Source organism: Macrobrachium rosenbergii, chromosome 19 (assembly GCF_040412425.1).
Source record: "Macrobrachium rosenbergii isolate ZJJX-2024 chromosome 19, ASM4041242v1, whole genome shotgun sequence".
NCBI lineage: Eukaryota > Metazoa > Arthropoda > Malacostraca > Decapoda > Palaemonidae > Macrobrachium > Macrobrachium rosenbergii.
The window spans coordinates 28,776,579-28,792,988 of record NC_089759.1 but is presented as its reverse complement, the minus strand read 5'-3'; the positions used below and the strand labels follow the sequence as shown (position 1 = coordinate 28,792,988).

At 36.2% G+C, this 16,410-nt stretch overlaps 1 protein-coding gene across 7 annotated transcripts in view; it reads left to right on the top strand.

Annotated features, from left to right (window-relative positions):
* aux (cyclin-G-associated kinase) overlaps positions 1–16,410 on the top strand; it is a 72,195-nt gene that overhangs the window by 49,080 nt on the left and 6,705 nt on the right. For 2 of the 7 annotated variants that reach the window (XM_067121385.1, XM_067121382.1), the window contains exons 17-23: positions 1,947–2,077; positions 5,591–5,998; positions 7,150–7,321; positions 7,465–7,623; positions 8,438–8,635; positions 14,449–14,618; positions 16,184–16,357. In XM_067121385.1, coding sequence (XP_066977486.1) covers positions 1,947–2,077; positions 5,591–5,998; positions 7,150–7,321; positions 7,465–7,623; positions 8,438–8,635; positions 14,449–14,618; positions 16,184–16,357 — 1,412 coding nt within the window. Of the gene's footprint in view, positions 1–1,943; positions 2,078–5,590; positions 5,999–7,149; positions 7,322–7,464; positions 7,624–8,437; positions 8,636–14,448; positions 14,619–16,183; positions 16,358–16,410 lie in introns of all 7 variants that reach the window. The other 5 variants (XM_067121386.1, XM_067121387.1, XM_067121383.1 and 2 more) reach the window with 3 other exon arrangements.

The following is a 16,410-nucleotide window of genomic DNA, read 5'->3' as shown; positions in this document are numbered from 1 at the left end:
ATATATGATGCAACAAAGTTTATCTCATCTTGGTTGTTGATTAGAGTACACAAAGTGATATTTTTGTACTACAGTTACATGTAAATTACTAAAGGTACTGCTAGGGGCAAGGTATGATTGTACTTATTTGTTAAGTAACCTGGTTTTACTACATGAAACAGACATCATGATTTGTTTTTTGTCAAATTACCCATTTTTACTATGCGAAACAGTCATCATTACTTGTTTAGTTTTGAGGTCAGGTTTGTTCCTGTGTCTGCCTACTCTTAGTAGTAGTCAGAATGAGGGTACTGAGAATACTCTTCCTACTCCTTTTATAGTGAACTATGTAAATTCATATGCATAAAAATTGTTTTCAACATGAATCTTCAGCTTCAGTCTGTCGTCAACACCAAATTGTTTAATTTTTTTCTTTTAGAGAAGAGTCCCTGAGCTTCTTGTCTTGCTATGTGACTTGGTGCCATTCTTGTTTGTTTGTCTGCCTTCCTGTAGCAATTATGTTGTTGCTTCATTGCTGATGGAAGTAGATAGCAATACCTTCCCTTTTCTCCTTGGATTGGAAGTTTATGTTGTTGCCAGATTTTCCCTTAGTAGATCAACCAGAACCGCACCTTGCTGGATCTTTCTCTGGTAGAGTGACAGTAACAGTTTCTTGAAGTAGCTTTTGGACTCAGGTTGTTTGTGTCTTTCTTGAGTGATGTAACCCTTTTCCTGTTTGCCTTCCAATGTTAGGAATAAGTTTAGATGCCCTTGGTGGTTGCATCAGATCAGAACTCTCATGATTTCTCTCCTCATTCAGTGGTATTGGATGTAACCATATCTTAAGCAAGTAGGTGGGAATGTCATGCAGAGTTTGTGGCCTTATCTTCATGGATGCAATGCAAGGTGATTAGACTAGTAATCTTAGGTCTATTGGTTGTTGTTAAACAGATAAATTTCTACTCCAGGTAAGGTTCCAGACTAGAATCTTTGGTCTTTGTTTATTTTGATCCCATTCAATTTGTTATTGAATTTGACGCTAGGGTTTTGCATGCTTGTCTCAGTGAGTGTTTCTCTCCTTCAGAGTTACTTTGATGAGTACTCTTTGGCAGTGTGAGGCTTTCTCCTGTCTGACCTGAAATGAAAATAGATTACTCTTTCCCCAAAATAGTTTACTTTTTTTGAAACTGATCAAGTTATTTTATTTTATCGGGGGTTTCTGTCCCTAACACAACTCCCTTTATGTAAGAGGGTTTTATATGTATCCCAATTTCTTTTCACCAATCCTGCAGGACTAACTCAACAAGTCTTTGGTTGTAGCAGCATCAACCTTCCCACCTAAATCGATTTGTTGTGAAACAAGTGAAATTAAGAAAAAAATATTTTTTTAAACAAACCCATTGTCTATGGTGAGAGTTCCCTCTTCCAAACTCCACTTTTTCTTGAGGATCATTGTTCCCACTACATTAATACTGACTATAATCATTACTTGGGACTTGAGGATCTCTCCTGGCATGTTCAGAGGGATTACCATTCTCATTGTCTTTCACTGAGGGAATGTAGTGTCTGGACAATTCATTGAACACAAATGTGGGGCGAGTTGAAGTAGTGGGTTTGTATGAAAAAATGTTTGTTTTAAAAAACATTCTGATTTGTAATTACAGTATCAGAGTTGAAGATATGCAGATGCGTACTGTTATGAATTAATAAATTTTTCTTCAAAATAATGTCATAATACACAGACAGAGAATAACCAAGTAAATTTATTCAACTGATAAACAGTTAAATTATGTGTGAAGATAGATCATGACAGTTTTATAGTAATTCTGTTCTGTCAGGGTATATTTTTATTTTCTATTTGCTAATCAAAAACTTGTTGAAAGAATGTTGATGCAATGTTTATTGCTTTATTTTGTATACTGTATATTTCATTCAAACTGAATGCCTAATGATGTTTTACTCAGCAGCAAGTGTCCATGGATCTCCAGCAACAGCGAGACGGGAATCCTTGCCAACACCTGGTGTTCCTGGTTCTGGTAACAACAAAGCCAGTTTTATGGCATCATTAAACTGGGATGACAAACAACAGCAAAATAAAGTAAGCCACAATAATTTTTTTGTTATAACTGTTGATCTTAACTGATGAAGTACAGTCATTTGTATTTTTATACAAAGGTAAACTGTTGCCTTAACAAAGGTTATTTGGTATGGCACACCAACTAGGAAGTTTTTGTGATTCCAGGTAGGTGAGAACTGTCCTTCATATGGAATGTACACTCACCACTTCTTAACTTATTCCTAATCAATTCTGCTGTGGCCATCTAGCAGTGCCCTCATGCCTCATTATTACATTATTTACATTTCCCCTTTTCACATTTGTTTTAGTTTTCTATTCTGTCCATATACAGATTGATGTTCATAAATTGTGGTGGCTCTTTTTCACCACGGGACACTGTTGTCTGACATTACATGGTAGGTGTATCTTTATGTCAGCTGAATTAAAGTAATATTTAGCAAACGTTTACACTAGCTCAAATTTATCATCTTTAAATTCATTTTCATCTTTCTGAATTTTTTTCTGTGTTGAATCACGTCTTAATAGAGCCAGCACTCTAGCTTGGAGTTTTGCCTTGTCTTCTTTTGATTCTGATTAAGGAACATTTTCGTAGTTTTTGAAGTAAAAAAGATGTAACATAACAGAACCTAAACTTTTCATGCCTGTGAATCGTGGTGTGAGATCTAATGGTACTGATGAAGGACATTGGCTAAAATTCAAGGGTTCAGTGAAAATGGAAATTAAGAAAAAATTTCAGAATGTTGATGTTGTACTTGATGTAATCAAAGAAAAAGTGTCAACAGTTGTGCTAAGTTGATGTTGCTGAGGTTTATAACAGCCTTTGCTGTTGTAAACTTGGCTGATGTTCCGGAGGCTCCCAGGTTCTTTTAGTGAAAATTTTCAGTAACACAAATACATCCAGTAATGATGTATTAACTTTTAAGCATTGTGCGCTCCTCCTTTTTTAACTCTGAAAAGGACATGTGGGCAGGTGACTCTGAAAAGATTGTGGGCTGGTGAATGAGAATCTAGTGTCTGTTTATACCAATACTGTACTTTCAAATCTAGAGATGGCTTTTGGCTTGGGTGGGACAGTTTTCCCTATATTGAGCTCATAAATTGTTTTCATTCAGCTTGTATGTTTTCATGCAGCTTGTACTTGGGTTTTGCTGCTTAAATATATGCAATTTTAGTTTTAGTAGAAATTTCAACCCCTCATGAGATTTTTAGGTATTCCTTGAATATACTGAAATATGTAGGAAAATTCAATACAGTACAGAATAGCAGCTGGTACTGAAAACTTAATGTTTTTGATTGGTCATTTGTAAGTTTTTTTTGTTGGAATACAACACACACACACACAGACAGCTTGTTCAAGCATAAAGCAGCATTATAAACTGAATTAATTTGCCGTATAGGGACATATTCTGTAATAATAAAACAAATTTGAGCAAATATTGTCCAATATCCATAGAAAGTTTGGTTGAAATTAATCAGGAAATGCTGGAAATATCTAAATATTCTCTCCCTTGGGTAGACAGTATGTGAGGTATTGTCGTGTCTCGTGAAGATTGGTTAACGGCATGTAGCCCAAGATTTTTTCGTAGCTCGCTGACACCAGCCATTTTCTGATGACTGCTTTTTTCCCTTGACCGTAAGAAACTTCTCGACTGAGTGTTGAAGTCTTGGTGACTCTAGATAGTGCTTTCTCCGTAGTGCCAGGCTGAGTAGGGTAACTACCTTCTATCTTGAGACCTTAGAAGTTGTTATTCAGTTCAGGCAGTATTTTAAATTTGTTGCAAAAACTGACCTGCACAAAATATAATTTTTGATTTTTTTATGTATTTGATAATTGTATTAGAAAATAATTTAGCCCTGGTATTGATGACCATAGCTGAAATATCAATGTAGTATTGGATTGATCATTTAACCTGACTGAAAGGACAGTTATGTTCTGTATGGAATCACTGGTGCTTTGTAATGTTAGTCTGTCCTTGAAAATGCTAGGTAATAAACTCAGAGCAACTGTTTGTTTTTACAAACTATTTTTGTTAAAGACCTGTTTTTATTGTTTTTTGTATAAATTTAAGTAGAGCTTAATTTTTTTTTTTTTTATTGTTGTCCCCCTTATACCCAGGTAATTGGTACTAATCCCACTTCCAGCACACACACACACACACACACACACAAACAAATTGGTAACCACTTATCAAGATGATCAACAAAATAGAATTAATTGTAACATTGCAATATTTTACTATAATATAATGAAGATATTCCCTCTCTTTTTCTCTCTCAAAAAACATGATGTCTTATTGGACTCTCAATCCTCCTTCCTCATTCTTCTTTTGATATAAATTGATACTAATAATGAGATGATGAAAAGCAGAAGTTACAGTGCCTGTTTAAAAGATGAAGTGAAGGAAAATGAAAGTGTGATGTACAGTGTTATGTTATGGAACTTTTGACAGTATGTCAGAAGGGTCATGTCTTTTGAGTAAGTTTGATAATATTGAGACCATGTGCAATGTTAAAAACATTTTAGGTTTTAACATACATAATCTTGGTGGTTTACATTCTTGACTTTGTCTTCATTGTCTTATGTTGCTGATTTATCTTCATCTTCTGTTGGTGGTTTAATAGGTTCCTCCAAGTCTTGATTTGTCAGAACTTGTTTGTAACCTGGCTTGTTCATGATTATGACCTACAGCCTTGCTACATGGTATATTCTACCTCTCCATGCCACAAACCCTTTAGCCTGCTTTGCAGTTTTGCGAGTTATGTTCAGTTTGGGATCTTCCAAAATAGCCCAGTTTTGTCAGAAGGACTTGTTCTGGAAGATGTCCTTTCTTGGCTATACACTCCTCCAAGGTGTTCTAAGCATAAATCTTCAATTATGCTCAATGCTTTTTTTATACAACATGCTAATATGCATCAGGACATGATTTATGATTGTCTTCTACCCACAAATATAATGTTTTCTTTTCCTTCACTAAGCATACATCATGCACTGTAGAAGTAACTACCTGTCTTCAGGACATATACAAAGCTTGCATGATGTATTTCTGATCTGTCAAATAAAGAATGTATCAGGAAATTTTCTTTTGTAATATCTTGGCTGCTTGAGTGATAATTTTTTTTTCTTTTTCATTAAGATCAAGAATTCTAATTTTTTGGCTCTGTACAAAGTAAAAACTTTCATTCCCTTGGTATTGCTTATGTGATTGATGGCCATATAAAAAGAAGCATGCTAATCCTCACAACAGCATAAATAGTGTTAGCATGTTCTTGTTACACTTCTTAACCCCTTGAATACTTTACCATAACTGAGGCAAAGAGATGAATCACTTTGCTGCCCATAAAAAAAATTTGAAATCAGGTACATGAATGTTTAGTTCTTGGATATATTTTACATTTTTAGTATTTATATTTCCCAGCATTGTAAAATTTGAATAATCAAAGCTGATGACTGTATTTGCTCAAGAAAAGTTATTTTCATTTATGTATTGATTTTTGTTAATATTCTTGATGTAAACATTCCTCTTTGTCTCACAGCCAGGTGAGGAAGCAGAGGTGTTAATATCTGATGAGGAAGAGGAACCAGCTCCTCAGCCTTCGAAAGTACCACCCCCAGTACCACCACCTCCAGCTGAGGTGCCACCAACAGAAGCAGATCTTCTTAACTGGGGTACATCTCAACAATCAGACTCTCAAGCTCCTAGCAATGCCAACCTCTTGGATATTGATAGCTCATCTGGGATGAAAAAGGATCCCAGTAACTTTGATCTGCTTAGTGGTTTTAATAATGCTGTAAATGATGTGAATTCTAGTCCTGCTCCTCCCAACTCTGCAAACCCTGAAAGTGCTCCTAGCAATCTCTTTGATCCTTTTGGAATTAGTAATGGATCAGTTCCCAATAATGATCTCTTTGGCCAGTTTACTGCCGCTCCTCAGGCACAACAGGTAAAGCTCAAGATATTTTCCAGGTATATTTTGATTTTAGTTGTAAGCATGATCAATTCTCTTTTTAAATTGTTAATTTAAGCCTATTTGTAATGAATACTAGTTCATAAGCTATTTATTACATAGAATAATTACCATGATGCCAAGTCTGACAAATCATTTTGTTTAAAAATGGTACTCCAGAGTATGACATTTTCACATAATTTTTTTCCTGTATTTAGATGATGATGATGATGAAAGGTTAAAATATGTATTTTGACTGTTTTACATAGGTATTAAAGTTTTCAGGAGCTTGACTCCCAAGACTTCCAAATTATACATATTTTTCACTCCCTGTTGTCCTCCATTCTCATTTATCTTTTCAACTAATCTAACCTTATTACCATTTTTGTTTCATATCTCCAGATTTCTTAGTCTTTCCATCTCAGTTTGACTTCCACTACATAAAGAATTTATGTAGGTAGCTTCAACATCTTTTCCTTCATGTATTAACAGTACTCTTAAACATTCTTTCAAAACTTTAGGAGGGACCTGTAAGCCTTGTCCTGCACCTCTTTTGTGACTCACAATTTTTTTGCAGTGACAAATGCGTAAATAAATCAACAACTTTTATTGTTTCACTTGCTGTACTTTTTTCACTTTCCATATTCATTGCTCTCTTCCTGGCTTCATTCATCTTTGTAACCTCATATATGCCAGCACAGGTTTCTAATTCTACAATGAATTTCAAACTCTGATGTAATTGCTGCTATTTCTTATCATAATCACCAGTCAGCATTGTATTGTCTGAAACCTGACCCACGCCATCCTCCATTCATGACCCCTTTTCACATATGACAAAATTGCTTATACCTATTTTGTTCCTTTTGCTATTTTTCTCCCTACTCCCTCTATGTCTCTCGCCATTCCCTCTATAAAGTATTAGCCATGGGTATGTAACACTCCTATATCTGGGAACCATTTTCAGTATCCAACCAATTGCTCTTCAGTAAGAATACAGAATTGTTTTCTAAAACAAGCATTCTTTTGACCATAAAAACTTTTATCGCACAAAACTTGACTAATACTCAATTTTTGCAATTATTTATAATCTTTTTTAAGAAAAAAATTTGGTTGATGAATTTGACACTTTCTTAAAATTGTTTGAACAGCAGCCCATGGGTGCCATGAACAGCAGTGCTGCTCCTCCAGCAGGAAGTCCCATGATGGGTCCACGCATAATAGGAGGGCCAAACAGTCCAGTAAATGCTATGGGTGGTGGCTTTACTCGACCTCCACCTCCCCAGCAGCCCAGTAAACCATCTGATCCTTTTGCAGACTTAGGTAAGTTGCTTGTTCCAACCATGTTAATGTAAATGTTTTAACCTCATTTGGAATGCAAAGAGTTGATTATCAAAATATTAGTTCTTTCATACAGTATTTGTGCTTATGAATTATTTTAACATTTCTCTGGTTTTTTTAACTAGGTAATTTAGCAGGCATGGGAGGATGGGTTGGTTCAAAACCAACCACACCAATGGGTGGGACCCCAGCAGGAGGAACTCCTTTTGGAGGTAGCACCCCAGTAATGGGATCTCCTCAACATCGTCCACAAACGGCAGGGGCTTGGCAGGGTCAGCCACCAGGTTTGTGCACTGTTTGCAATACCATTTTACTAATATTTTTTAAAGACATTACATTTTTGAACGATTTCTAATGTGGCATCAGAATGAAATGCAATGAAAGACGGAAGGCAGAGGTTTTATGTAATTGGAGGTTTGTATTTGGGAAGAAAAAACAGTAAACTTACATTGTAAGTCTAGATAACTTTATTTCCAACAGCAACCTATAGTTTTTCTTGACAAGGATTGAAATGTGAATTATTGAAATTAGTCTTCAAGGTTTATTAACCCTTAAACGTCGACTGGACGTATCGTACTTCGACTAAAATTGTCTGTCAGGTGCCAAGTGGACGTACCGTATGTCGACTACAAAAAATTTCAACGTTCGGTCAATTTTGACTTGACCGAAATGGTATGATGAAACATTTCTGTTCCATCTGGAAATGTTTTGTATATCAGTTTCAAGATTTTTGCTTTGGAGCATAACATTCCTCAGAGGTCCTATTTTTTTCATGCCCAGAAAACTTATGTGCCCTTATTTATTTTAGGTTTGAAGGTAAAAAAGTCTTACCAAATTACAGAGGAAGTCATAGATCCACCTTTGAAAATAGGGATTGGTATAGGAACCATGCAAATTTTTGACAATTATTTTATTTGGCTTGTGTAACTGTTACAGATTTTGCAAATCAGAGGTATTGCAAATATTATGGAAGAGTTATCTTATAGAAAGGATTGTGTTTTTATAATTTTTCACTACCTGGCAGTGTGGGAATTAGCTATGCATTTTACCATGAGAGGAGAACGAGATGAATACTGGGATGTTTTCAATATGTTACAGGCATGGCAGGACCCCAGATGGGAAATTGGCAGCAGCAACAGCAGCAGCAGCAGCAGCAGCAACAGCAACAACAACAGCAACATCAACAGCAGCAGCATCAGCAACAGCAGCAGCCACCAAAAACTCCTGTTGGAACCCCACATCATCAAATGAAGTCTCCTTCTCAACCAAATTACGGCAGAGTAAACTTTGATGGTGGTAAGTTTTTAAGTGCCTTTTTTTTTTTTTTTAACTTTCACCCCTGCCTCTTCCTCAACTACTCCTTCAAATCAAAACCAGTTTTGATACTTTTAACAGTTCTTTTCTCGTTGACCTATATGTTTTTCTTTGTGACTTTCAGTGTGGAGATTTAAGGTTGATTAACACTATAGGTCCGGTTGCGCTCTGCTCTTGGTCCTGGTGTGTGTTCACATGTCCGGTCTGCTCTCGCTTAGCTCTCAGTCTCGTCATTTCCTCTCCCTCAACACCAGTGGAAGTCTTGCCACTGGCTATGGAGGATGTGTGACTTTTCTCAAGCCGATTTGGCAATAATCGCTGTTGCATTTGATGATGATGAAGAAAGAAAGCAAAGTCGAAAAAGAAGAAGATTGTGGGTTCATCCTATATTGCAAGACAGGAAGAGTGAAGGAGAATTTCATACTCTGTATCCTTGTCTTATTGGTGATGAGAGTAAATTCCACAGAATGAACATTGGAACATTTGAGAAAATACTATCCAAAATTGAGGGTGACCTGAAAAAGAAAATACACCATTCAGAGAAGCAATCACTCAGTTTGTGCTTATGTTTATGCTGGCTGTATGCATTTTCCGTATATCACTGATAAGTAAAAGGAAAACTTTTTAAAATAATTTGTCTACCTTTTGCATGATCACATTGTGGTGTTTTCTTTTGATTATCCATGTTTTCATAGGACAAAAGATGACATTACTTGCAGGACAAAAGATAACACTGCTTGCATATATGAAGGCTGAATTATGACTGCAGTGAAGCAGGAGTTGCAGGGCCGTGACATCTGTGCTCACACTGGCGCTCACTGTCTGCTCTCGCTCCAGTCAGAATATCTTTTGAAGGGACCGTGACCGGAGCGAGAGCGGACCGTGAGCACCAGTGTGAATGCTTCCTTTGAAATTCATGTAACATTATTGGACTCGACCGGGACTGGAGCAAGAGCGTAGCGTGACTGGACGTATAGTGTGAATCAACCCTTACTGTCTTCTTCCAGATAATCTGTGTTGTCTTTGTTGGTTAGATAGAGTCCTCACCAAGCATCTCTTCACACCTTACCACACTTAAAGGCCACTTTTGGGTAAGGACCCATGGTGGCATAATGCTGGCTTATTCTAAATGAACAAACCAACCAAATACTATAACTGCAGTTTTCAGAATGCAAGAGCCACATATATTGTCTGTGAGTTGAAGAATACCTGTATAGTTTTTTCTTGCTGTCAAAGGCGTTTTTCAGAGTTTAGATGTAAGCTCTGCTATTCAGGATTTCTTCTTAGGGCTCTTTTTCTTGCCTGCATATTCACTTCTTGCTTTTCATCTAACCAATTTATGTTTGGTTATGATGGGTCACATCTGACCAATTTATGTTTGTTTTTGATGGCTCTGATCTGCAGCCTTCTTATTTCTGATGGTGTTTCTTATGGTTCTCACAAACTTTTTTCCTTGTTTTCATTAGGAACATTCTCCATCTATTTCTTATCCATGCTTTTACCACATTTTGTCCTCACTCACTCCTGATTATCCTCTAGCAATCTGTCATCATTTGGTCTTTGTCAGTCATCCCAGGTCTTGAGAGCTTGTCTTAATGAGCATCCTGCAAAGTAGCATCAGTGCCTTCAATATTGTTTCCTTGTGTATATGCGCTACATCCAAATTTTTCAGTCATTTTTGGTGAAAGTTGTAAAATCAGCCTCTCACCCTTGTCAGCATTTTGAATGTTCACGTTACTTTGTAGTCTCTATTTCATGTACTCTCTGTTTCATATAGATAAAATTGCAAGATTAATTTGTATAAATTGCTAACCCTGGAAAGCAACTCTGAATACTTCAGCGAAATTCATAGCCAAGACTCAAAATTCCTCAGCTCATGATGGCAGATTTGAGTCCTTCTCAGTACCTTCCCTGGGAGATTTTGTTGATAATGATCCAGATGAATTGCTATTATGTCCTGTCAGAGCACTGCAGTTTCCTTAAAAGGACTCGTCACCTCAGACCTGGGTGTTGAAGACTTTTTGTTAGCACAAGCTGGAACAAGAAAGAAGTGTTCAAGAATACCATCTCCTTTTGGCTCCGTGAGGTCATCAGACATGCTTATACAGTAAAACCTTACTTTAACAGACCCAGAACCAACAGACATCGGATTTAACGGACAAAATCTGGCCAAGGGTAGTGGCTGTTGTTGTTTACGTTTACTCATGCACTAACCTCAGCATTGATGTGAAATTGGAACTTACCGTGTATTTTCGTGTGTAAGACAACCTTTAGATAAGATGAGGTTGAAAATTATGGCAAATTTTCATGAATTTATCTCATACCTGTAGTAAAAGACGATGGTATAAGACAACTGCTAAATTACAAAACCATCTGTGTATAGGCTAGCTTTTGCAACAATAGGTATCTCATGAAATACTGCTTATGTAAAGATGATATCACAAATGCTGCTTTCCTTACTGTATCCTTAGAAATTCAGAATAAACGAAATAACAAAGCCAATTCTATATCATGTTTTTCCTACACACTTTGCCTAAAAGGGTAACCATTGTTTTGTTTATCTTGCATCGCCAATCACAAACCCCTACCAGTACGATAATGTACAATAATTATCATACATAATAATATTTGTTCGTATGACTGAATTGTTCCAAACAGTTATTTACCACCAAAATGATGATGAATTTTTAATGAAAAATTAATATTATGTTATCTAAATATTACTACCAACGTAATTGCACTGCCATTAAAATTTCTGAAAGGTTACTGAAAGATAAAGATTGCTGTGAGTGAAACCAAAACTCGATGTTTACATTTTGTCAGCTGGCCTCGCATAGATAAAAGTTGATTTCATTGATATGGAATTATTCCTTGAGTAGGCTATTTATTATGAAGATATGCCAATAATATATAAGGTAAAAATGGTTTTATTACATTTATGTTTCATTGCCAATCACAAACAACAGTACGATAATGTATGATAATTTTCGTTCGTATGACTGAATTGCTCTAAACGGTTATTTAACACCAAAATGATAATGAATTTTTAATGAAAAATGAATGTTATCGTAGATGTTTTTACTACCGTAATTGCACTACCATCAAAATTTCTGAAAGGTTACCTAAAGATAAAGGTTGCTGAGGGTGCAACCATAACTCGATGTTTACATTTTGTCAGCTGGCCTCATATAGATAAAAGTTGATTTCATTGATATGGAATTATTCCTCAAATAGGTTATTTATTATGAAGATATGCCAATAATATATAAGGTAAAAAGGGTTTTATTACCTTTATTATCAGTTTATTTCATAATGTGAATCTTTTAATGTTTGTCAGTGGTTATCACACCTAAGCTGAGGCTAGGCTACCGATAAACATCACTTAAGATACAAAAAAAAAAATGCTTCACTTTACAGACAATTACCTTTAATGGACGACCTTCCCCCCCCCATTAGTCCGTAAAAGTGAGGTTTCACTGTAGTTCTTCAGCCTCTAATGCTAACACATTGCATGCAAGAGCACACAATGTCAGGAGTTTCGGTCCCTCCTTGGCATTCAAAAAGAACTTGTCTGTTCATAAGATTTTGAAGGCTGGTGTTGGCTTCATCAAACCACCTTCACATCCTTCTGTCTACGGGACGTTGCCCACAGGTCCTTGGACACTTTTTCCTTGGATCTGGTGGTGGCTGCTCAACAAGTTGTGTAGCTCATCCAGTGCCCCTGGTGGGACAGTTTGTATCTTACCTAAGATGATGGTATGAAAGAGAGAATGATTTAGATGACTGGTCTTTTTTTCTTTTCTCTTTCCCATTTTTTTTCTCTGCCTGTGGATAGTGAGGATATTAGTCCGTCATACACTGGAACTGGTAAGATACAAGTGAGTGAGTGGTCATTCTGTTTGAGTATATGGTATTCATACATGAATTAGTTACTCTCAGAAGCTAGTCATTCCTCTCTAACAAGGGGAGAGAGGAACGATAACAAATGTAATTAGTGGGTAACTTAGGATTGTTGACTGAACAGGTATAGCTCTGTAACTTCCACTGATAGAATGTCTCTTCACATTGTGTATTATCCCAGGTCTGACTTTTTGGTAAACTGTTTATCTAACAAATCAGAGGCTTACATCTCATTCCTTTGCCTTCCCTTAAGATGGAAGTGAGACCAGGTGTGCCAAACCTTCAGTCGGTTCATGACTTGCTTTCCTCCCATCAGAAGTGAGTCTATCCTTTTTCTCATAAGACCTTGCAGGTTTTTCCACATATGAGCAAATGACAAATTTTTAATAACTGTATCTTTCATACCTAACAAACCTGTGGTCTTAACATATATTGTCCACCTCTGCCTCCCCTCAATCTGGTTACTTTGGCTGGAAGAAACTGAATGTGTCACGGCATCATAGGTGAGAGGAGGTCGGCGGATACCTCGCCATCACCAATTCCTTGCTCTACAATTTTATGTGATTTTTACCGGTTTCCAACTGGCACTAGAATAATTTATCCTTGCGTTAAGACCGCAGGTTTGCTAGCTATGAAAAATACAAATTAATTGAAAATTTGTCACAGTAGATTTGAATGACAACCGTATTTTAAAAAACAGTGAGTTTTTGTCACTGTCATAAGTTCTTTTCTCCTTGTTAGTTACTAAAGTTTTATATTGTTCTCTGTAAAGTGCAATGGAACCTCAATTAATGAACCTAATCCATTCCAGAAGGCTGTCCTTTAACTGATCTGTCTTTAAACCATAGTAAATTTTTCCTTAAGAAATAGTAGGAATTGGATTAATCCTATCCAGATCCCCAGAAATACATTAAATAAAAGCATTTTAACTCGAATTAAATAAGCCTAGCATTAAGAATCATACACAAATGCCTAAAGTAAATGGATGAAATAAATGCAAATTTGTTCCCATTTTATTTGTAATTGAGAGAGTTGATGGTGCATGTAGCAGGTGGCAAGAAAGGTGAAGAGATGGAGAGATGTTATTGTTGGTAAGGGATGGCCCCAGCTGCTGGGATTGTTTCTCTTTTCACTCTCTGTTTACTGCTCTTTTCATGAGATTCCCTGTTTCATAATAAAAACCTGCCCAGTAATACTTGTTTTTGCCTGTGTTTTAAAATGTCATTAAGATAAAAGATAGTATTGTCATTCAGATGGTTATCACATGGTTTGTTACAGCTTTTTCAGGGTGATATTTTTCAACAAAATTGCACTCCCCCCTCCTGTTTGGCACACTTATTAATGAACTACAGACATCCTCCCTTCCCACCTCATCCTCTGAAGACAATGCCTCAGCTGTTTTATGTTGCTGCTTCCAGTTAGAATTGCAAAAACCACACAAAGACACAAGACAATTGTGCAGAGATGTGCATTGAGAAAAACCTACTCATAAACTGATCCCTTCTCTTTGTATCAGCTGGGAATGACACACACGTGATATGCCTCATCCCATATGTGTTTTAGCCATTTGTCTTTGTCTGTCCTTAAATCAAGCAAAAGTCCATTAATGGGCAGATTTACCTCAGAAAAAACCTCCTTAAACCAAATTGTCTGCCAGTAGGGAAATCCGTTAATAAGGTTCTACTACGTTGAGTCACCTTGTCCATACCTCTTCTCTAGATAACTTCTTTTTCTCTTTCAAGGTGGAATTACTTCTTCTATTTAGTTGCTATTGATTTGGCCACTGGCATTTAGAACTGACAGATGTATGTTTTATCATCAACGAAAACTGTTTGATAAAACATTTTCATAATTAAAAGCTTTAGTAGTGTTTTAATTTCTATTTTGTATTCAAGGCAAGGCAAACACACCATCATCAAAGAGCAAGTTTGGAGAGGATGCTTTTGGTGATTTACTTGGATCTCAAGGTTTTAGCTTTACTAGTGGAAAAGACTCTGGGCCTAAAACGATGGCAGAAATGAAGAAAGTAGAACTTGCCAAGAATATGGATCCAGAGAAGCTCAAGGTATATTTCTCTATTTTTGATACAGATTTTGATAGTAGATGTGCTTGTCAGTGTATTTTTTGTTTTAAACAAAACAGGTCTGCATGCTGAATAATCATCATGGAAATAGTTAACATTTATAAGAGTCAATTGCCTGCTAGTAGGTGACTTACTCCATATGTATTTAGCAAATTATCATTATTTTAGTCTTCATGATAAACAAGGTTTTCAGTACTAGGGAATCATCTTTTTCCTTTCAGTTTTCTTTGATTCATGAATGACATGGATTGGTTGGAGACAGAGTATGTTGTGTTCCTGTCTTTATGCAAACCCAAATATTCAAACCCCTATTTTATCCCCTGTGGACTAGAAAAGTAAACAATTCAGAATGGGGTACCATTATTTGACATAATGCCTCAACTTGATTTAAGTACAAAATTCTGTGTTAACATGGATTTCTTCTGCATGTGATGATTATATTGCTTAATACAATGCATGGCTACATCATACTTAAATGTTTTAATCACTTGTGATATAGAAAAGAATGCAAAGAAAAATGCAAGATCATTAAAAAGAGCTTTATTAAAGTTTAAATTAATATTTCAATGAAATCATGACTTAATTTATTTTGTAACTCTAATAATATAACATCTTAGGAGAAGAACAAATGCGTCCTTTTACTTCCATGTGGCTACTATTTTAGGTCCAGCCCAAAAAATGAGTACCAGTCCCCTTCCGTCTGTGCTCTGTGCCCAAAGATTTAAAAAAATTAAAAAAGTGGGTCTCCTTTCTCACCCTAAGATTGGTTAAAAATACTCCTTTGATCAGGCAGTAAAGGAGTGTCTGCTTACAGATAAAGAACCATATCCCTTCTCAGCTCTTGGAGGTTTAATCTGTGGTCAGGATTTGACAAGACATTGGCTTTATGTGATCTGGGTTACCATTTTCCTTCAGTTTCCTAAAATGTGTTTTTAGAGTAGTTTACAGTTGGTTCTTAAATCCTAAGCCACTTGATGTCTTGTAACCACTGCTATCTTTCTTGCCAGCATCTAGCTTTATCAGTTTGGTTCCATAGCTCTGGCAAGTTTTTTCATTAGAATTTTTTATTTCATTAGCAAAGTTATTGGCTGGACAGTCGAGAGACAGGTGGTCTTTAGTTACCAAATGCATAACAGAAGAGCAGGATTATATTTTCTTATTTACTATACATTTGTTGGTGCTAGTTTTTAGTAGCTGCCTAGTGTATACTGTACTAGCCATTAATTGATTTTTGGATGTACTGTCCTTAAATGATATATCTTCCATCACAAACCTCCTAACTTTTACACTTTTGATCCCAAGTAAAATACTGTGATCATCAGAAAAGCTATAACTAATACACAGTTACTCTTCATCAATACAGTTTGGTTTAGTAGTCAGTTAGATCAGATTCATAGCTTTATATCACAAGTTAGCAAGTTCAGAACTTTATATCACAATTTGAAAGTTTTTTCTTTCAGATTTTGTAAATATATTTTCCTCCAGTTTCATATTTTAAGAAAAATTTTCATCACATTCAAAAAATGTTTTGCTTTCCTTTTTATTAGGTGATGGAGTGGACGGAGGGTAAGAAGAAAAATATTAGGGCTCTTCTTTGTTCCTTACACACAATAGTCTGGGAAGGTGCTAAGTGGAATGAGTGTGGAATGCATCAGCTTGTTCATCCAAATGATGTTAAGAAAATGTACCGAAAAGCGTGCTTAGCTGTTCATCCCGACAAGGTGAGACTTCTTAATCATCATTCTTACTCCTGTTAAACCACTGGGAAGGTAGT